The 22,739-nt window shown below is 37.2% G+C and overlaps 1 protein-coding gene across 1 annotated transcript in view; it reads left to right on the top strand.

The window, feature by feature from the left end:
* Positions 1-22,739, top strand: part of SEL1L2 (SEL1L2 adaptor subunit of SYVN1 ubiquitin ligase) — a 127,166-nt gene that overhangs the window by 71,669 nt on the left and 32,758 nt on the right. The window contains exons 7-10 of the mRNA XM_054574180.1: positions 1,131-1,285; positions 1,918-1,974; positions 13,952-14,020; positions 14,869-14,946. Coding sequence (XP_054430155.1) covers positions 1,131-1,285; positions 1,918-1,974; positions 13,952-14,020; positions 14,869-14,946 — 359 coding nt within the window. The remainder of the gene's footprint in view (positions 1-1,130; positions 1,286-1,917; positions 1,975-13,951; positions 14,021-14,868; positions 14,947-22,739) is intronic.

The following is a 22,739-nucleotide window of genomic DNA, read 5'->3' as shown; positions in this document are numbered from 1 at the left end:
TAACATCTGTTATAATTCTTTTAATACAATGTAGAATTTTCTGATTTCTTATAGTTATTTTTCAAAAAGTTTTAAATTATGGTCATCTTTTATTTTTGGTATTACATGCCCCCAAACAATTCTGCATTACTTGTTCTTGTGTTGTTCTTTCCTTCCACTGAGAATTTGAATGTAGCATCAATAAATACTAACATTTAGAATATGAGATGACTTGTTTTCAAATGCCTGGAGAAGTGGATGTAATGTACATACATTAGTGATCTTTATTACCACACTTGAGAACAATTCAAGTAATCATTGTTCTACTATTTTATCCCTTGTATACAAAAAAAAGCATGAGATTAATATACCATATTTTGCCGTGAATAAAGTGCACCCATGGTTTATTACTGCCTATGTATAATGCTCATTCTTATTTTTCCCTAAAAAATTTGGGCAAACAGTGCACATTATACACAGCAAAATATGATATGTTCCTAGAATAATTTTCAAAGCTGTAGGTAACATTCCATCTTGCAACATCACTGAAACAGACTACATAAGAGAATTTTAAATAAAAGTCTGCCAAGAAGTGAATAAGGTAAAGTTCATTTGGTTAGTTTTGATAATCAGAACAACATCTAAATATATGTTTTTGCATTATTAGGATCTGAGAAAAGAAAGGAAAATAACTACTTCTGAATTTAAGATGCTATATATAACTATATGTATATTTCAAATTGCATGCTTTATTAGTTTTATTCAAGCATAGTTATCTTTATATTTATTTTCAGATTATCCATAAGAAGTAATTAAGGAGCAGTTATTGCCCTTATATTGTAGCTTCAGTCTCTGGAAAAGTCAGTGGTGGAAGGGGTCAGTCCTAAAATCTATAAAAGCTGCCTTTTTTTTTCTTGAAACTGCTTGGCCAAGAGCTTTAGTAGGGTCTGATACATGATACAATATTTGTATGGGTTGCAAAGCTTTCTTGTACTTTTCTCAGGACCAAATAAATTCAGCAAGTTTATATTACCTAAGGATATTTCTGCACAATTTAAAGAGAATAGGACTAACAGTATTTTCTCTAAATTGACTCTTACCTCTTGCAACCTTCTATATTCTGGCTATTCTCTGGCTTGTTTTATTCACAGTTGCTGACAAGTTGGAAAAAAGTGAAGGTATTCCAGTGGAAAAAGTGAGACTAACTGAGATACCTGAAAATCTGCGTTCTAACAGTGGGATTCTGGATTGGGACATATACCAATACTATAAATTTTTGGCAGAAAGAGGAGATGTTCAGATACAAGTAATGTATACAGACAAGTTTAATTTTAAGAACTTGCAAATTACCAGGGGCTTGAATCGCTCTGAGAACTGAAGGAGTTAAAAATACTCCATTTTAAATGAGAAAGGGAAGACACACTCTCTCCTCCTTGTCCTACTCCTTTTTTGTCCCCTGACATTTGTAGTTCTATGGTCTGTAGGAAAGCCAGTAATGGCAATTTTTTGAAATTCACTCTTAAAAATTCATTTTTTAAAAACCTAGATTTTAATATAGAAGAAAGCACCATCCAATGTTGGTTTTAATATAAATGAACTCTTTCTCACCAGGATATAGACATGTTGTGTCTTTGGGAATGAGAATGGAGTATTGTTTTTGTGACCTTTGAGAGTCAAGAGTTAAGGCCTCTAGGTTTATGTACCCCGGTATTATTGTATACCAACAGGCCACTCATTAAAGAAACCATATACTCAGCAGCAGCCAATTACCCAATCAAAGGTATAGTCTGGAATGTTTTCCTGCTTCTTTTTTAAAGACATATCAACTGCATCAAAGTGAATCAACATACTACAGTAAAGTTACCAAGTAAAATTTTTCTTTTCTTTATTTAAATTAACAGCACTGCTAAAATAATTTTCAAAAATCATCTTTCCCAGGTATCTCTTGGACAATTACATCTGATTGGGGGGAAAGGTCTAGATCAGGATTACTACGTAAGTCAACTTCAAGATTTCATCATGTGGGGTGGAAAGGGTAGTAATGAGGAAGGATGATGTGCCAGTGAAAGGGATGGGGGCATAGAAGAGTTGCTGGGGAAAGCTCACTGCTGCTTTCTTACTCAGATCAGCTTTCTAGCTTTTGAGGAAGAACAAAGTTCATCAGAGGGCGCACTCTTTCAACCTGCCTCCAAGCACAAAGATGTAGAGGCTTCAGAAGGAACAGTTGGGGCAGGGGAGTTTCCATGCTCTGAACTTTGCCTCTTTCCACCAAACACACTCTTAGACTGAGGTAAAGTGAGGAGAATACCTCCACCTGCAGGCCTTGGACTTGGCCATGCCCCAAAGGCCAGCTGTGGAAAGTCCACTTGGGAGTTTCCTAATAACAAGCCTGTGGACCAGCTTCAATCCCATCTGGCTAGATCAGAGGACAAACAACTTTCAGTGTAACTAGAAGTATTATTAAACATATTTATAAATTATTAAAGTTTCTTTCAATCATTTTGCTTAACCTTATCTTATCCAGTGAGGTTAGAAGATTAACAATTCAAATTTAGTGGAGAAAAAGCAAATAAACTTGACTATACAGACTCTTCCTCAATTAGAGCTCTGGGATGAGGTCTTGTCTAGATCCTAACCCTAGATCCTCACAGATCTGGGAAAGTAACTAGGATCCTTTTTAAAAGGTAGTTTTGTAGCCTTTGTCATTTTATAGGAGCCATGTGCTCCTTGTCTCAAAGGAACACATAACCTATTTCAACATGGTCCCAAAAGCTAAGCAATAGAAATTACTTTGTAAGGTGATGACATAAAAAAGTTATCTGTTATTACTTACTATCTCACTTTATATTATTATGTTATGAATATGTTATTTGTACTATAGGTTGTTTTTTATGAGATACAGTACATATGAAGTAAATGTCAAAGTTAATTTCATAAAGTATGATAAAAATAGGTAGCAATTAAAATAAACATATGTATGCCAAGAAAGTACAATTGAGGGCCTTCAGATTATATTATCTTAACCGTTAACCAAGGTTTTAGCTCCTTAGATGGGAAGTTCTGGATTCATAACATTACTCCAACGCCAGATTTCAACGATGAATTTCTCATGTTAACCATAAGATGCATAACTGGGAAGAATTCTCCATTTTCTGTCAACATACAGTTTGGTCATGAAGGCAGTCAAGTCTCAGCTACAGGGAATATCCACCAATCTTTGTAGAGAACAAAAAACCTCAAAAAGCTAGGTACATCTGGTCAGCTCCAGCCATCATGAACACCAAATGACAGATAGCTGTCTCCAGGTGAGGATGAAGTGCTATCCCTAGGCTGTCACTGAAAGAGTTTGGTTCTGTAGTGGCAACAGCCAAGCAGTTGGGCATCAGCCAGGAGCTCAGTCAAGCCCTCCCATGGGCTCATTCACAGGGATTTTATTATCTCTGTTTTACAGATGTGGAGCTGAGGCTGGAGAAATGAAGCAAATTGCAAATCTCACAGAATTTGAACATAGGGCTTCAGCATTCAAAGCCAGTGCTCGTTCTCTTACACTTTACTTCCTTCTTTCCTGGGCAAAAGAAACAAAAATAGGGCCTCTAAAATCTGGTTTCCTCTCTTATAAAGCAAGAAGGAATGACATCTCTCAGGTTGTGTCAGCTCTAACTCTCTGATGGTGGGTTGGGCCCCATGCTTCCCATCCAGACATCTCAAAAAAGCTGGTTTAATTATAGAACCATGTCCATGGTTCAGGCACATTCTGGGACATGCACAGGCTGGTCTTTGCTGCTTTCCTCAGCCTAAACTGGAACTTGCATGGAAGGCTCCAGTCAAGTTCTCAGAGCTCAAGACCAATTGGTTTATGTAACCACTCCCAACCCTAGGTAGCTTAAAACAACCATTTATTTAATTCACAATTTGTGTGGGTCATTGGTTTTGTCTGGGTTCAGCAGAGTAATCCTGGTCGGGGCCAGGGTCAACTAATGTTGGCTGGGGTTGCTCAGGCATCATAGTTAGCTAGAACATTGGCCATGGCTGTTTGGTTCATGATGGCCTCACCTGTCACAGTTAGGATGACTGGGTCTCTCCATACGCTTTTGTTCTGCAGTCAATTGGCTCAAGCTTCCACAAAGCAGTCAAACTCCTTTTGTACTAAGGTTCTAGGGACACAAAGAACAAAGTTTTTTGAGGCCTATGATCTGGACTCACAAATCATTCCTGTCACATTCTTTCAGCCAAAGCAAGTCACAAGGCCAGCCAGCATTGAAGAAGTAGGAAAAAGGACATCTCTTCTTGACAGGCAAACTACAAAGTATTGTGGTGGTCATTTATGCCACAAGCTTAGTTGCACCAGAATCAACTTGGAATGGCATGGAAAATGCAAAGGAGAGAGAAAAGATAGAAGTATAAATTCATTTTCTGAAAGGCTGTTTGTACAGATCTTCCTATGACTAACTTATTCTTCTAGTCTTACATCCTCAGAAAAAATTTCATTGATCAACTTTACTCTTCCATCACTTACCATATCACACTGTGTTTACTTTCATCTAGCCCATATCACTCCCTGAACAATATTGGTCTTAACTTGTTTACTGTCTCCCCAAAATAGAACATAAGTTCTTGTTTATCTTTATCATTACTATGTATCCCGTACTAAGATTAGTCCCTGGTACATATTAAGTTGTTACTAAGTACTTATTGGATGACTGACTGACTGAATGAATGAATGAATGGTAGCATTTTAAGCATTATATGTTACTCCTCAGCCTAAGAACTATTCCTTGAGCCTATGCCTAGAACTATGCCTAGAGCGAAAAAAAATTATTAGTGTAAGTCCTTTTTTTCCTTTTTATTATTCTTGTTTTTTCTATTACAGTTCTCCCAATTTTTCCCTCTTTGCCCTCCTCCATCCAGCCCACTGCCTGCTCACACAGTCTATCTCCTCACAATGGTCCATGTCCATGGGTAATTTCATACATGTTCTTTGACTAGTCCCTTCCCCTTCTTTCCACCATTATCCCTCCAACCCCTTTTCCTCTGGCAGCTGTCAGTCTGTTCTCTGTTTCCATGTCTCTGGTACTGTTTTGCTCATTAGTTAATTTTGTTCATTAGATTCCTCTTACAAGTGACATTATATTGTATTTATCTTTCATAGACTGGCTTATTTCACTTAGCCTAATAGTCTCCATTTCTAACAATGCTGTCAAAAAGAGTAGGAATTCCTTGTTCTTTCTTTGTTGTTTACATAGTATTTCCTTGCGTAAATGTACCACAGTTTGTTAATCCATTCATCTACTGATAGGCATTTAGGCAGTTTCCAATACTTGGCTATTGTAAATAACACTGCTATGAACATAGGGGTGCGTAAGTTCTTTGGAACTGGAGATTCTTAAGGTATATTCCTAGCAGTGGAATTGCTGGGTCAAAAGGAAGTTCCATTTTTAATTTTTTGAGGAAATTTCACAGTTTTCCACAGTGGCTGCACCAGGCTGTATTCCCACCAACAATGCACTAGAGTTCCCTTTTCTCCACATCCTCACCAGGACTTGTTGTTTGTACATTTATTAATGATGGCCATTCTGACAGGGGTGTGTCTTTTCAGGCCCTTTGCCCATTTTTTAAATTGGATTGTTTATCTTCCTGGTGTTGAGTCATATGAGTTCTTCATATATTTTGGAGATTAACCCTTGTTGGGTGCATCATTGGAAAATATGGCCTCTCAAACAGTCAGTTCCCATTTCATTTTGATGATGTTTTCTTTAGCCATGCTGAGGCTTTTTAATTTGATGTAGTCCCATTTGTTTAGTCTTTCCTTTATTTCTCTTGCCCTAGAGAATGTATTGGCAAAAATATTGCTGCATGGGATATCTGAAATTTTACTGCTTATGTTTTCCTCTAGGACTTTAATTTGATTCCCAGGTACTTTATTTTTTTCTTGTTGCTATAGTAAATGGGATTTTTTTCTTAGTTTCTCTTTCTGGTAGTCTATTATTGGCATACAAAAATGCCATAGATTTCTGTGTATATTGACTATGTATCCCACTACTTTACCAAATTCACTTATTAGGTCAAGTAGTTTTGGGTGACACCTATAGGGTTTTTTATGTACACTATCATATCATCTGCAAATAATGACAGTTTTACTTCCTCTTTTCCAACTTGGATGCCTTTTATTCCTTCTTGTCTGATCACTATGGCTGACTTCCATCAGTGTGTTGAATAAGAGTGGAAAGCATGGACACCCTTGTTTTGTTACTTTGTTAAAGGAAACACTTTTAGTTTTTTCCCATTGAGTATGATGTTGTCAGTAGGTATTTTGTATATGGCATTTATTATGTTGAGATATGCTCCCTCTATCCCCACCTGGCTGGGTGTTTTTTATCATAAATTGGTGCTGGATTTTATCAAATGCTTTTTCTGCATCTATTGATATGATCATGTGATTTTGTCTTTCATTTTGTTTATATTATGTATCATATTTATTGGTTTGTGACTACCATACCATCATTGCATCCCTAGAATATTTATTTTTAGAGAGGGGGAGGGGTGTCCATGCTGCCCGATGTCTTCTTTGAATGTTTGGTAAAATTCACCTGTGAAACCATCTGGTCCAGGGCTTTTGTGTGTCAGTAGTTTTTTTATTACTGCTTCAATATTGCTAGTTGTTATTGGTCTATTCAGATATTCTGCTTCTTTTTTATTCAGTTTTGTAAATGTATCCATTTTGCTCAGGTTGTCCAATTTCTTGGTAGATAGTTGTTCACAGTAATTTCTCATAATCCTTTGTATTTCTGTGGCATCAGCTGTTACTTCTCTTTCATTTCTGATTTTGTTTATTTGGGTCCTCTTTTTTTCTTGATGTGTCTGTCTAATGGTTTGTTGATTTTGTTTATGTTTTCAAAGAGCCAGCTCCTGGAATCATTGATCCTTTGAATTGTTTTTTGAGTCTCCGTATCATTTAATTCCTCTCTGATTGTGATTATTTCCTTCCTTCTGCTTGCTCTGGGCTTTGTTTGTTGTTTTTCCTCTATTTCTTATAGATGTAGGATTAGGTTTTGGGTCTTTTTTTGAGATTTTTCTATCAACTTTAGGTAGGCATGTGTGACTGTGAGCTTCCCTCTCAGGACTGCCTTTGCTGTGTCCCATAGGTTTTGGGTTATTGTGTGTTCATTTTCATTTGTTTCCAGATACTTTTTTATTTCTTCCTTGATCTCATTGTTAACCAGTCATTATTTAGTAACATATTGTTTAGCCTCCATGTATTTGAATGTTCTTGAGCTTTTTTCTTGAGGTTGGTTTCTAGTTTTAAGCCGTTGTGATCCAAGTAGATGCTTCATATGATTTCAATTTTCTTGAATTTGTTAGGGCTTGTTTGGTGTCCTACCATGTGGTACATCTTTGAGAACAATCCATGTGCATTTAAGAAGAATGTGTATTTTTCTTCTTTGGGGTGAAATGATCTATAAATATCACTTAAGTTCATTTAATCTAGAGTGTCATTCAATTCTGCAATATTTTTGTTGATATTTTGTGTGGAAAATCTATCCATTGTTGACAATGGGGTGTTAAAATCCCCTACAATGACTGTATTGCTGCCTCTCTCTTTCTTAAAGTCCTCAAATATTTTCTTTATATATTTAAGTGCACCTATATTGGGTGCATATATGTTTACAAGAGTTTTATCCTTTTGTTTACCACTCCCTTAAGTAATATGTAGTGACCTTCTTTATTGCTTCTTACGGCCTTTGTTTTGAATATAAGTATTTCTATTCCAGCTTTTTTGTTTCATGAATATTTGGATGGAATATTTTTTCCATCCATTTACTTTCAGCCTCTGTGTATCTTTTGTTCTTTGGTGGGTTTCTTGTAAACTGCATATATGTGGGTCATGTTTTCTTATCCATTCAGCTGCCCTGTCTTTTGATTGGAGCATTTAATCCATTTACATTTAAGGTTATTATTGATAAATACTTATTCATTGCCATTTTTCCCCTTTGTTCCTGTGTGCTTCTTTCTTTCTTCTTCTTCTTTTTAAAGCAGTCCCTTTAGCATCTCTTGCAGTGCTGGCTTGGTGGAGATGTACTCTTTTAGCCTTTTTTTGTCTTGTAAGCTCTTTATTTCACCTTCTGTTTTAAATAAGAGCCTTGTTGGATAGATTAGTCTTGTTTGCAGGTGCTTGCTTTTCATTACTTGTAATATTTCATTCCAGTCCCTTCTGGCTTGTAGTGTTTCTGTTGAGCAATTAGCTGATATTCTTATCAGAGCTCCCTTGTATGTTACTATCTTTTTTCTGTTTGATGCCTTTAAGACTCTCTCTCTGTCTTTAAATTTTGCCCTTTTGAATGTAATGTGTCTTGCAGTGGGCCTCTTTAGTGTAAGGTTCTTTTTAAATGTAAGTAATGCCCAGTTTACTGCCTAGCAAATTAAATGTCAAAATACCTGGAAATAACTAGCTCACACATTTTTTCTTCTCAATGTTGATTAAATTAATCTCTCATGAGCTGTCACCACAGGCAATATTTTCAACCCTTCACCCACCACAAAATTCTTAATTATTGAAAAGTATACATAATTCTTTATTATATTATCTTTCACTTCTACACATACATTTTAATGTCATTTGCATTTCTAAATATATACAGGTCTGAGTGAAATGGATTAGAAAATATGGATGTTTTACAATCCAATTAAAAAATGGGCAAAGGACCTGAACAGACACTCCTCCAAGGAGGACATAAACAGGGCCCAGAGAAATATGAAAGGATGCTCAGCATTACAAGCTATCAGAGAAATGCAAATTAAAACCACAATGAGATACCACTTCACACCGGTCAGAATGGCCATCATAAACAAATCAACAAACAACAAGTGCTGGCGAGGTTAAGGAGAAAAGGGAACCTTAGTACACTGTTGGTGGCAATGCAGACTGGTGCAGCCACTGTGGAAAACAGTTTGGAATTTCCTCAAAAAGCTAAAAATGGAATTGCCTTTTGACCCACCTATTTCACTGATAGGATTATACTCTAAGAATCCCAAAACACCAATTCAAAAGAACCTATGCACTTCAATGTCCACAGTAGCATAATTTACAATAGGCAAGTATTGGAAGCAACCTAAGTGCCCAGCAATAAATAAGTGGATCAAAAATTATGGTATGTTTACACAATGGAATTTTACACAGCAGAAAGAAAGAAGGAACTCCTACCCTTCATGACAGCATGGATGGAACTAGAGAGCATTATTCTAAGTGAAATAAGCCAGGCAATGAAAGACAAATACCATATAATCTCACCTATAAGTAGAAACTAATCAACAAAACAAAAATGAAGAAAGGTATAACCAACAACATTGAAAGAAAAAACAAACTGACAATAACCAGAGGGGAGAAGGGAGAGGGATAATGGGGAAAAGAAGGGGAAGAGTCAAGTCAAGGAACATATATAAAAGACCCATGGACAAAGCCAAAATGGGGAAGGATTGAGAGTTGGAGGTGGGAGTGGGTGAGGCAGGAGGAAGTGGTGGCAGGAAAATAAAGACAACTGTACTTGGACAATAAAAAAATAATTGTAAAAATCTCGGTGTTTTAATGGAGATTACTAAAATGAATGAGTCATAATTAAATTAAACTTAACAGAAGAATACAAAATGTGTAAGGTCAACTGCTTTGTCTACCTTATCACCCATTCAAAAGAGCTAATATTAACCCTTTCCAAGATGATTTACAGATCTTAAGACAAAAGAAGTGCTCATAAATGTTTTTAGGACAATACATTTTTTGACATTTTATTCTAGAGGAAATGTTACAAACTGATTAAACTAGGGTATTACTTAGAACCAACAAAAAATCATTCTCATTTTTAAAAAAAGAGAGATGTGCAATCAAATAATAAAAATTAGTCTAATACCTAAGACATACTATATTTTATAACAAGACATCATCAATTATAAGACACATTATTTCATGTTACACTGAGAAAGAAAAAACACTGCCAACATAAATTATATAAGGCTACTGATAATAAGAAATGTCTTGATTAAAAGGCTGAATATACATCTCCGAATCAATAAAATATAATGGTAGGTGCTCAGTAAATATATGAAGGATGGATGGAATCTTTGTGTGTTTGAACTGCTGTAACAAAAATACCATAGAATAGGGGTAAAAAAATAGAAATGTATTTATCATAGTTTTGGTGGCTAGTGACAGTGTGGTTGAGTGAGGACTCTTCCAGTTTTCAGACTTCTCATTGTACCCTTGAATAGCAGAAGGGATGAGCTAACTCTCTGGGGCCTCTTTTATAAAGGCACTAATCCCATTCATGAGGGCTCTGCCAATCACCTCAATGGTCCCACCTCCTATCATCTTGAGCATTAGGTTTTCAGTATATGAACTATGAGTTTGGGGGGAATGCAAATATGCAGACCATAGCAGATGAATGAATACTTGATCTTCTTGTAAGTAAGAACTCAGGTTGGCTCATGCATACCCATCCAAACAACATGCATGGTATTTTCATACAGTGTTTAATAAAATGTTGAAGTAATACTTTTAAGGGCAGGTTAATTTAAATAGAAAGAAAAGAAAATGGAAATGCCAAGCCATGAGAGTGGAGGAGTATAGAACAGGGAATTTCAGGAAACTTCAATTCCTTTTGGTCTTTATTGGATGATTATATTGAAGAATGGGGAAATTTCCATGATACTTGTTTGCTTCTGGTGAATAGATTATTATCTTTTAACAGTTCAAATCTAGTTTTCCAGGGTGAAACTTTTTTTTTCCCTAGAACTCAAAATTGCCATATTTTAGAGTCAAATTCTGAAACTGGACTTTGAAAATGGTTTCACAGAATCAATACTAGAGCTGGAATGTACCGCAAAGATTAAAATCCAGTTCCCTTGTTTTAAAGATTTATAAATTTATTTTTTAATTCACTTATTCATTCATTCCAGGAATATTTTCTGAGTGCCTAATATATAGTAGACACTGTATTAAGTATAGAGGATTCAACATTGGAGAAGACAAATAGTTAAGCAGACAATTAAATCAATGAATGCATGCCATGATAAGGAAGAACAGGGTGCCACAAGAACATACAGAAGAAAACATGAATAAGGAAACCAAGGCCTGGAGATACTGTTATGTGAACAAATAATAGTAATCTAGGAGTATATTTGGGTCTTGTCTGAATAGAGACATTCATAAGAAATACTTTTATTTTTTATATTAATGAGCTCTGATAAATGTAATTGATAAATCATACATTTGATCATACATTTAATTTATTTACTCATGTTCATAAATCTTGATTGACTTCTGTTTTCTACCAAATAAAATAAAAGTCCTTAGCCTGGTATTTAATGTTTGGCTATTTTCAAGTCTTAGGTTTTAGATTTCTACTTAAGTCATACTGAAGTAATTACTATTTCCTGGACACACCTTAGACATCCCCATATCCTTTCCTTATTCATGTTATTCTCCCAGCCTATGATACCCTCTGCACTTGTAAATTATCTCTATCTTTCATGAGACCCTCATCACTTAAGCCCTCCTTCTTTAACTGAGAACACAGAGTGCCAGGTACATGGGAATTGGATTCAGGCTTTTTGTAGGACTACAGTACCAAAAGCATGACCCTTGCGTGTCACTAAAAAGGCTTAGATAATAACAATACCTTCCTTACAGTGTCATTGTGAAGGTTAGTTAAGAAAAAGTATTAAATACTTATCACAGAACTGGTTACAATATGTATTATTCAATACCCCTCTAATTCTTTCTTGGTGTTCCTTTTATCCCATCTATCATCTATTTTCCTGTTGCCATTTATATATATATATATATATTCCTTTGTGAGCATAGTGTTTTTAATCTATGAATCACCTATAATATCTAGCATACTACCATATATACATCAGGTTTCAATCAAGCTTTTGAAAGGATAAATGAAGAACAGAAGAGATGGATGGATAAATGGATACATGATGTGATGAGGTCCAGCACTTGTGACATTTGTACTTATGCCCACGAGGCAGACCAACTTTACTAACTAGCTTTTGGTTGTCAAATAAGTTGGCAATATTTCTAGAGCAAATTTACATATGAAAGAACTACCCACATTTCTTCCTTTGACAATTTTTTCTTTTTGGGAAGGAGAAGACCCTTGCACACCAACCTAGTTAAGGCTTTTTAAAGAGCAGAAGAGTTGTGTCCTAACAATATTCTTTGGAGAGTGTCTTCGTTTCTCATTCCTGGGGCTGACTTTTTTTCATTTCTCCATATGGTCTCTGAGAAGAGCTTCTTGGAGTTTAGGATGAGGCCTAGGGAATGAGGCAGCAAGGGGCAGGGCAGACCTTATGCATTCTAGACTGAGTGTTTCATTTAATGCATGACCTAGAGAGAATCAGAAGCTTTGCTGGCATCCATCAATTTGATTTAGAAAGAATTGGCCTCAAGTTTACCTCTGCAGAAAGATCTGGTCTCAACAGGCAGACAGTTGTGTCTGGTCCTTATAAACATTAGGATGCTACATATCTAATTACGCCAATTGTATAAACTGTCTTATCAGTACATAGTATCAACATAGATGCCTACTTTTTCAAAACAATAGACTATTAGGTGTGCAGCTGGGATTTATCTGTTCTCCATTAAGCCACATGCCCATCAAGAATTTCCAAATGTGAGTTCTCACATTCTAAATGTATATGTGAGAGATGTGTGTGTGTGTGTGTATATACACAAAAACAGGGTTCAACAGAAGTAAGGCTTGCTTGAGTGTCGTTGGTAGGGCACATGAATGTCTCCCATGAGATAGACAGCAATTAGAACATTTCACCTAAAATGTCATATGGTGTGCTTGAGTGAGATGATATTATGTTACAGAAGTACATGTTCAGCAATCAATAAAATAAAATACAAAGAAAAAATATTTTGTAATAAAAGAGGGGTGTTATTTGTGCTGGACTATATATATGTGTGTGTGTGTATATATATATATATGTGTGTGTGTGTGTGTGTGTGTGTGTGTGTGTGTGGCACACACACACTGAGGTCTGGCCAGAAGGTATCCAGCCATATAATATGAAAAATAGAGACACTTACTGAAGAAGATACAAGATTCAATAAACGTTGTACATAGGACAATGATGTCTCAGTCCCCTTCAAAGTAGGCACCTTGGTACCTCACACAGTTCTCCCAATTGCCATCAGCTGCCCCATCATATTTTCTTGAATCTCTTCGGTGGTCTGAAATCTCTTGCTTTTCAAAGGTGATTTCAGTTTTGGGGAAAGCCAGAAGTTGCAGGGCTCCAAATCTGGGCTATAGGGGGGCTGAGCCACGTGGGTTATTAGATGTTTCACAAAAAAACTCTGTATGAGACGTGATGCATGAGTGGGCACATTGTCATAATGAAGCTGCCAATCACCAGTTACCCAGAGCTGCGGCCTTCTGAATCATCCAAATAGTTTCCACAGAGGAAGGTTCAAGCTTAATGCAAAATTTGATGCAGATCCATTGCTCTACCCAGTCATTTTGAATGTGGTGGCCACACAGTACACATGCTCACTCAGTGGCATCTACCACCCCCACTGACTAGTACAGTGAAGTCATCATTGTTCACACATGCACATTCCAGGCCATTCTCCTTGGCTTCCAGGTTACATCAATGTTGTGCAAACTGTTCTCATTATATTAACTATGGCTGGGTTTTTTCCAGACAGACCTCATACACACACACTCACATATATACATATATACACCTGTGTGTGTGTGTGTGTGTATATATATAGTGTACAAATATATGTATTTATTCTCCCACTCTTCAGGTTTATGGTTCAAATAGCATTGAGAATACTGCCTTAGAGAAATAGAACATTTCATAGATATGTTTTGAATGCATGTTCAATGAAGTAAAGTTTTCTTTGAGAAGGCATTTTGTAGGATATGTTCATGATTGTCAATAATACTGTTCCTTTTCTCTCCAGAAAGCACTATACTACTTTTTGAAGGCAGCAAAGGCCGGGAGTGCAAATGCCATGGCATTTATAGGAAAGGTACATTCTTCATCTTGATCAATAACTTTCATTTTTTAAAGACCTAAGAAATTATGGTATCAGTTGATTGAACCCAGTGTAGGGTACATAGATGCAGATCTCTTTCATGGAAACAGCTGAGGAGGACATTTGGCTACAAAATGAGGGTATTATTCCTGAGGTGACAGTTTTTAAAAAGGCCCAGAAAACAGCAACTTTTATCTCGGACACCAGAAGCAACCTTGAATCACAGCTGTCCAAAGGCACCTTGACTGAGTATAGCTCAAAATTTCTCCCATGATCCCTGCCCCTGGCACATAACAGGAGATCAGGGCTAGTTGTGCACTGAAGACTGGTACATTCTTCAATCCAATGAGGTGCCTCCTCCCTTAACTTCAAGAAGGAGACCCAGCTCCAGGCTAACAAAAGTCCATCCTTGCATTCCTATAGAGAGACATGTTCTTTCTTTTTCAAAGATCACTCCCTCTGCCCAGTGCTGCCTTTTGTTCCCTGCAGCCAGTTTATATTTATTAGTAACTGCGGGGGCAAGTGCCCTGCTTGCAGAAGTGCTACATACAGTAAATTTAGATGTGATGAAATAGGAAAAAAACACAAGTAGAGCTCATGTTTTCATCCTTGGGCAAGGTCACTCCAGTACGTATGTAGTAGACTGTTCCTTTAGTTTTCCTTTTAAAAAAAAATTGAACTGCAATCCATATGACATAAATTAACCATTTAGAAGTATACATTTCAGTGACATTTACTACATTCTCACTGTTGTACAACCATCACCTTTATGTAGGTCTAAAACATTTTCATCACCCTCAAGTTTCTTAGATTTTTACATCCTCTTTTATTTTTTTTTCTAGATGTATTTAGAAGGTAATGATGCAGCACCACAAAATAATGCTACTGCTTTCAAATACTTTTCCATGGCAGCCAATAAGGTATGTTACTCAGCTAATTTCTGCAAACACATGAAAATACTTGGCCTCTATTACATGCAGACTGGTGCTGAAAAGTTGACTCCAAAGCCTCATGCCTGGCTATGAGGCCTAGGAGGAGTTTTGCATCCGAGGAAAAGGGGGATATTGTTACCTATAAAATATGGGGTTCAGGTGATGGGGGAGACATGTCTTCTTGGTAAACAAAAAATGCAAGTGACTTGTACTGTCCTAGCAGGAGACTAGAGAGAAGCTCATCTCTCCTCTCTCCCAAATGTAGACGAGACCATCTAGCTCAGAAAACAAGAAATAAAATACAATAGATAAAAACAAAGGAAGGAAAAACTCAATCAATAAATATGTAATTTCAGGACAAAAACAATAAAGAAATGCCCAGTTTTCTCCCACTTGACCTTGCCCGAAAACCAGAAATCCCTCTGGCCCAAGAAGAAGGTTGTCAGAGAGGCAGGCAGGACAAGATGATTAAAGAGCAAGGCACTGGAGGCATTTGATCTGAACACCAGCCTTGCTACTTACTAGCTGTGTGACTATGAATAAGTTACTTAACCTTTTTGTGCCTCAATTTCCCTATTTATAAAATGGGAATATAAGAAGATTTGCCTTGTATTGTTGTCAAGATAATATTATTGAGTTGACATTTCTGTGCTTTCTATTGTCAAGTAGTTAAGCACTGCCTGGCACATAATAAGGCTTTGTGTCAGATATTATATTTTAGCCTGGGGCCAGTTAGAGTGAACTTCAAAGTATATCCAGGCAAAATGGATTTGGTATATGAAGGAATATACAAATGGTGTTATACTGAAGTTTTTGCCTGGATCCTAAGTTTAGTGAGGCTGGTATCTGTCAGATAGAACTTAGTAGACTACACTGAATTCCTTTAGTACATAAAGAGCTCCTAATCGCTACATTCATTAACTTAACATTGGTGAAAGTTTTCTATCCCTGCACAGTAGGAAACATTTTATTATTTTATTATGTCATACTGCAATACTAGCAGTAAAGATATGCTCAAATTGGGGAATATTATCAACTGTTCTTTTTTAAAAACCCACATGCTGCTTTAGGAGCTTATTTATAAACAACTAGCACTTTAATGCTGCTGCTATTGTGGTGTAAATTACTGAGAAGACTGGTACTCAAATCCTCTCCTTGTAATTTATATGAAATTGTTACTTAGCAATACAGTATCTGGTGTACAATTAGATTAGGATGACAAGGAAGAGCCAACAAAAAAAGAGAGAGTGAAATAGGAAGATCTCTTGTAATCTGGCAAATAATGCTGATTTGTCATCCCAAATGAATAATGCGAAGAAGTCAGTCAAGTGTGTAAATTAACCCAGCTCCCAAGCTCCTCAGAGCTGTGTAAATAGCAGTGATCTGAGGTACTCATGTTCTAACCCTGAGCTACCTTCTTTTATAGAGGAAATCTGACATTGTATTTAAGGTAATTGCTCTGAATGACATCAGGTGGATAGGGCCATATATTTCTTTATCATTACCTGGTCAATTTATGAGATTTCTCACTTGGAGTCACTACTAAAGTGAAAGGTTTCTTTCTTCCACTCTGCACACCCATACTCTTCTTTTACTTATTTTTTAATTGCTTCTTCAATTTGTTTTTGAGTTATATCAGTACCAGGATGCAAAGATACAGACTTTATAACTCTTGTCATTTATTTACTCAGAAACATAAACATTTATCCTATGATATTGAGCCCACATTGTACTATATTCTTGTTTTCTCTCTCACACCTCTGAAGATATCAGGTCCCCATCTCCATACTTTTGCACTTCCTTCTCACTTCTCAGACTCTCCCATTCTGAACTCTACTCATCCCCCAGAGCACAGTTTAATCCTCTCTCCCTCCACGAAACCACCCTTACCATTCTTGGCTCTTCTGAACTTGTCTTGCATTCATGCTACATACTAACTTTACTATTTCTACCTTGGGCCTTCTCACCTATTGTCTGAAGACCAAATCTTCTCAACTAGAAAAGGGCTACATCTTAGTACATAGTAGGAGTTCATTAAATATTTTCCAAATAAATGATCATCTCTTCCCTAAGCTTATGTCAATTAACCAAAGCAAAAGGCCCTAATGTGGAAATTATATATGGGGTGATTGTCAACACAAATATTATGTTTAGCCCAGAAAGTGTTTTTAAAATTAAGGAAACTTCATTATCAAATCTGGATATTGAAATTGTCTTGGAAAATGGGAAGAGCTGACCATATAAGGATGCCATTCCATGTAACAACTGCCTGAAAAAGATCCAAGATGGCAGCATGTTAGGTGGATGTTACATTCACCTCCTCCCAGGACCACATTGGAATTACAACTAATATATAAAACAATCATCTTGAATAACCAACTAAAGACTAACTGAACAAATCAAGAAGCAGAATGCAAGATGGCGGAGGAGTGAATGGAAGTCACACTGACCTCCTCCCAGGACTAATCTGGAATTACAACTAAATTGTGAGGAAATCACCTGGAAAAAACAACTGAACAATAGTTAGAGGGGCCTTATAATCTTGGACAGACAGAAGAATCAGCTTTAGCACAACCTGGCTGGTAAGGAGTGTGGTAGAGACTACAGAAGGCAGGCTGGTCGCCACAGGTGGCACTGCCAGATGGACATTTGAAATGGCCCCCTGAGAAGAATGGGGTCTAAACCATAAGTGGGGATTCCCAGCCTACAGCACCAGAGCCCAAAAAGTACACAGATAACAGCCAACTGCAAAAAGCGGCAGGGTTGCTCTCTGCCAGAGACAGGTGGCTGAGATGCAAAGAGGCGTTTAAAGAGCCAACACACAAATTTTTACTGGCAACCACTTACTCTGGGTTCCCTCAAAGGTGGGGGCAGAGTGTGCTAGAGATACCTGAGGAGAGACTGGGGAAGGAGGCTTTGGGGTGAGAACTGAGAGAATAGACAGCAAGATCTTGGTGCTGAGTCATCCCCCATATGGCAGCAGCCATCTTGCTCAGGCAAATAACTCCCATGAGCGGCAGCAGTGAGAGGACCCAAAAACCAACCCCCTCAGGAGGCTCTGCTCTGTCCCAGTGGTGTTTAAGCCTGACTGCTGAGTATAGACTAGCAGTCACAGATAGTAGATACCTGGCTAAAGAGTGTACAGCATGGCCTAGAGACACTTGAAGAGAGGCTGTACATGGAGGCTTTGGGGAGAGAACCAGGTGAGTAACCAGCAGGATACTGGTGCTAACTCCTCCCCTATATGGCAGTAGCCACATTGCTCAGGAGGACCACTCCCCTGAGTGGAAGCAGCATGAGAGGACACAATAACCCTACCCCCTGGAGACTCTGCCCCACCTGTGGTGCATAAGCGTGACTGCTGAGTGCAGAGTGACTAGATTAACTGCTGAAGCAGACAGCCACAGATGATGGATTCCTGAAAGTCTCCAGCAGACTGCCGGAGTCAGATGGGGTCAACATATGACATCATCAGAGGCAGAACCAGAAAGAAAAAACAGCAGTCTCTTTCAATAGAAGTTCACACCAAAAAGTCAGGAAGTCAAGACAGATCAATTTAAGAAGCAGAAGCAAAAAGGAAGAGTTTCACAAATAATGGAAAGACAAAACAAACAAACAAACAAACAAGAACCCAACTGAAAGAAAAGGAAGAATCCCCAGAAAGAGAACTAAATGAAATAGAGGCAAGTAAACTATCAGATATTGAGTTCAAAACAATGGTTATAAAGAAGCTCAATAAGCTCAGTGAGCTCAGAGAGAATTACCAAAAACTACAGGGAAACTACGAGGAACTTACTGCAAACTACATCAGCATGAAAAAGGACATAGAAACTATCAATAAGAGACAAGAGGAAATGAAGAATATAATTTCAGAATTGAAGAACACAGTAGAAGGAATCCAAAGCAGGCTAGATGAAGCAGAGGAAAGAATCAGCAAGCTGGAGAATAAGGTAGAAAAAAGCTCCCAGAAAGAGCAAGAAAATTAAAAAAGATTCAAAAAGAATGAATAGGCATTAAGGGAAATGCAGGGCAACCTGAAACATAATAATATCCATATGATAGGGATACCATAAGGAGAAGAGGAGCAAGGGATAGAGAACCTGTTTGAAAAAGTAATGATGGAAGACCCCTAATTGGAGGAGAGAAAAAGTCATACAAGTCCAAGAAGCACAGAGGATCCTATTCAAGAGGAATCCAATGAGGCCCATTCTAAGACACATCATCATTAAAATAGCAAATATCAATGACAAACAGAGAATCCTAAAGGTAGCAAAGGAGAAACAGGTAGTAGCATACAAGGGAGACCCAACAGAGCTACCAGCTGACTTCTCAACAGAAACACCACAAACCGGAAGGGAATGGCAAGAAATACTCCAAGTAATGAAAAGCAAAGCCTGCAACCAAGACTGCTCTAACCAGCAAAGCTCTCACTTAAACTGGAAGACGAAATAAGGAATTTCCCAGACAAAAGAAAGCTAAAAGAATACACCTTCACCAAACCAGCATTGCAAGATATGCTAAAGGAAACACTTTAGGAAGATAAAGAAAAAGAGTGAGAAAGAGAGGAACACAGGTACAAAGGGAATAAGATGAGTAAGTACCTATCAATAATAACTTTAAATGTAAATGGGTTAAATGCTCCAATCAAAAGACATAGGATAGCTGCATGGATAAGAAGACATGACCCACATATATTCTGCCTGAAAGAGACCCGCCTCAGAACAAAAGATCTACGCAGACTGAAAATAAAGGGATGGAAAAAAATATTCCAAGCAAATGGACAGGGAAAAAAGCAAGGGTAGCAATACTTATATCAGACAAAATAGATTTCAAAACAGAGGCCTTAAAAGGAGACCCAGAAGGACACTTCATAATACTCAAAGGAAGAATCCATCAAGAAGACATAAACATTGTAAACATTTATACATCCAACATAGGAACACCCAAATATATAAGGAAAATCTTGGAGGACTTCAAGAAAGAGATAGCAACACACTGAATGTAGGGGATTTTAACACCCTACTGTCAACAATGGATAGATCTTCCAAACAAAACATCAGCAAGGAGATTGTGGAACTGAACAACGTATTAGGTCAAGTGGACTTAAATGACATATATGGAACCTTTCATCTCAAAGAAGCAAAATACACCTGCTTTTCAAATGCATATGGAACCTTTTCAGAGATAGACCCCATGATAGGACACAAAACAAGCTTCAGAAAATTCAAGAAACCTGAAATCATGACAAGCATTATCTTGGACCACAAGAGCTTGAAACTAGAAATCAACTTCAAGGAAAAAACTCAAAAATATTCAAATTCATGGAGACTGAGTAGCATGCTATTAAACAATGAATGGATCAATAATGAGATCAAAGAAGAAATCAAAAAGTTTCTGGAAACAAATGAAAATGAACACATAACAGTCCAAAACCTTTTGGACACAGCGAAGGCAGTCCTGAGAGGAAAGTTCATAGCAATGCAGGCCTACCTAAAAAAGATAGACACATTTCAAATAAACACCCTACCCTACATCTTCAAGAACTGGAGACACAACAGCAAATGAAGCCAAATGAGTAGAAGGAAGGAAATAATTAAGATCATAGCATAACTGAAAAACATAGAGACTAAAAGAGCAATTCAAAGGTTCAACAAATTCAGGAGCTGTTTCTTCGAAAAGATAAACAAAATCGACAAGCCTTTAAGCAGACTCATCCAGAAAAAAAGGGAGAAGACCCAAATAAATAATATCAGAAATGAAAAAGGAGAAATTACACCTGAAACCACAAAAATACAAAGGCTTGTAAGAAATTACTATGAACAATTATATGCTAAGAATTTGAAAACCTTGATGAAATGGACAAATTTCTAGAAAAATACAACCTTCCAACACTGAATGAAGAAGAAGCAGAAAAACTGAACAGACCAATAACAGCGGTGAAATTGAAGCAGGAATCAAAAAACTCCTGGCACACAAAAGCCCTGGACTGGACAGTTCACAGGAGAATTTTACAAAATATTTAAGGAAGAGCGAACCCCTGTACTTCAAAGGAGGTAAAAGGCCTGTACTCATAAAACCACACAACACTGAAGAAAGAAACCAAGGAAGACACAAATAACTGGAAGCATACACCGTGTTCATGGGTTGGATGAATTAGCATCATCAAAATGTCCATACTACCCAAAGCAATTTATAGATTCAATACAATCCCTATTAAAATACCAATGATATATTTCACAGATATAGAACAAAAATTTCAAAATTTATACGGGACCATAAACAACCCCAAATAGCCTCAGCAATTTTGAGAAAGAAGAACAAAGTAAGAGGGATCACAATACCTGACATCAAACTATGTTACAAGGCCACTGTGATCAAAACAGTCTGGTACTTGCATAAGAGCAGACCCATAGATCAATGGAACAGAATAGACAGCCCAGAAATAAGCCCATGTCTCTATGATCAATTAATATTCAACAAAGTGGGCAGAAGCTTAAAATGGAATAAAAGTAGCCTCTTCAACAAATGGTGTTGGGAGAGCTGGACAGCTACAGGCAAATGATTGAAATCCAACCACCAACTTACACCATACACAAAAATAAACTCAAAATGGATAAAAGAGTTAAATATAAGTCATGACACCATAAAGTTCTAGATGAGAATTCTCAGATATTCCACACAGCAATATTTTCACAGATATGTCCCCTACAGCAAAGGCCATAAAGGAAAGATTAAACAAATGGGACTTCATCAAAATAAGAAGCTTCTGCATGGCTACAGAAAACATGTGCAAAATGAAAAGGGAACCAACCATATGGGAAAATATACTTGCCAGTGATACCTCAAACAAATGTTTGATCTCAAAAATATATAGAGAACTCACATGACTCCACTCCAGGAATACATACAATCCAATTAAAAAATGGGCAAAGGACCTGAACAGACGCTTCTCCAAAGAGGACATACACAGGGCCCATAGACATATGAAAGGATGCTAAGCATCATGAACCATCAGAGAAATGCAAATTAAAACCACAATGAGATACCACTTCACAGCAGTCAGAATGGCCATCATAAACAAATCAACAAACAACAAGTGCTGGTGAGGTTGTGGAGAAAAGGGAACCCTAGTACACTGTTGGTGGCTATGCGGAGTGATGTAGCCAACTGTGGAAAACAGTTTGGAATTTCCTCAAAAAGCTAAAAATGGAATTGCCTTTTGACCCAGCTATTCCACTTCTGGGATTATTCCCTAAGAATCCCAAAACACCAATTCAAAAGAAAATATTGGTAATGTTATAAGGAGTCAAATTTGAATAAAGAAACATATACCAACAATGCTTGGGTATCCATAATGACTCATTAAAATTCACACTCCCTAAAATGTTATTGGGCATTTGTGGTAATCTCCATTGTCCAAAGCAGGTAACAAGTGTCTGGATAGACTTCTCCCTCTGTAAAACTCCTATATATCCTTCAAAACCTAGGTAAATGTAACTATTTCTGACAACTCAATCCCCTCAAACCTTAGTCTCATCCAGGCTGTTGAGTGTTCTTCTTCTAGGTACCCACAACACACTTGATCTGTTTCTACTATAGGACTTATCACATTTGACATGATCACTTTAAGAGGTCCTACCTAATGAGTCAGCCCACTAGGCAAGGATCATGGTTTATTCATCTTCTAACTTCTACCTCTTTCCTCTGCCCCATGCCTTTTATGGACTCACACATAAAGCAAGCACTAAATAAAAGCTGAATGAAAGAATGGAGGAAAGATT

Source organism: Pteronotus mesoamericanus, unplaced genomic scaffold (genome assembly GCF_021234165.1).
Source record: "Pteronotus mesoamericanus isolate MK-2021 breed Mesoamerican mustached bat unplaced genomic scaffold, CSHL_Meso_final contig_25, whole genome shotgun sequence".
Classification (NCBI taxonomy): Eukaryota; Metazoa; Chordata; class Mammalia; order Chiroptera; family Mormoopidae; genus Pteronotus; species Pteronotus mesoamericanus.
The sequence above is the reverse complement of the archived record's forward strand: the minus strand, read 5'-3'. Positions and strand labels throughout refer to the sequence as shown.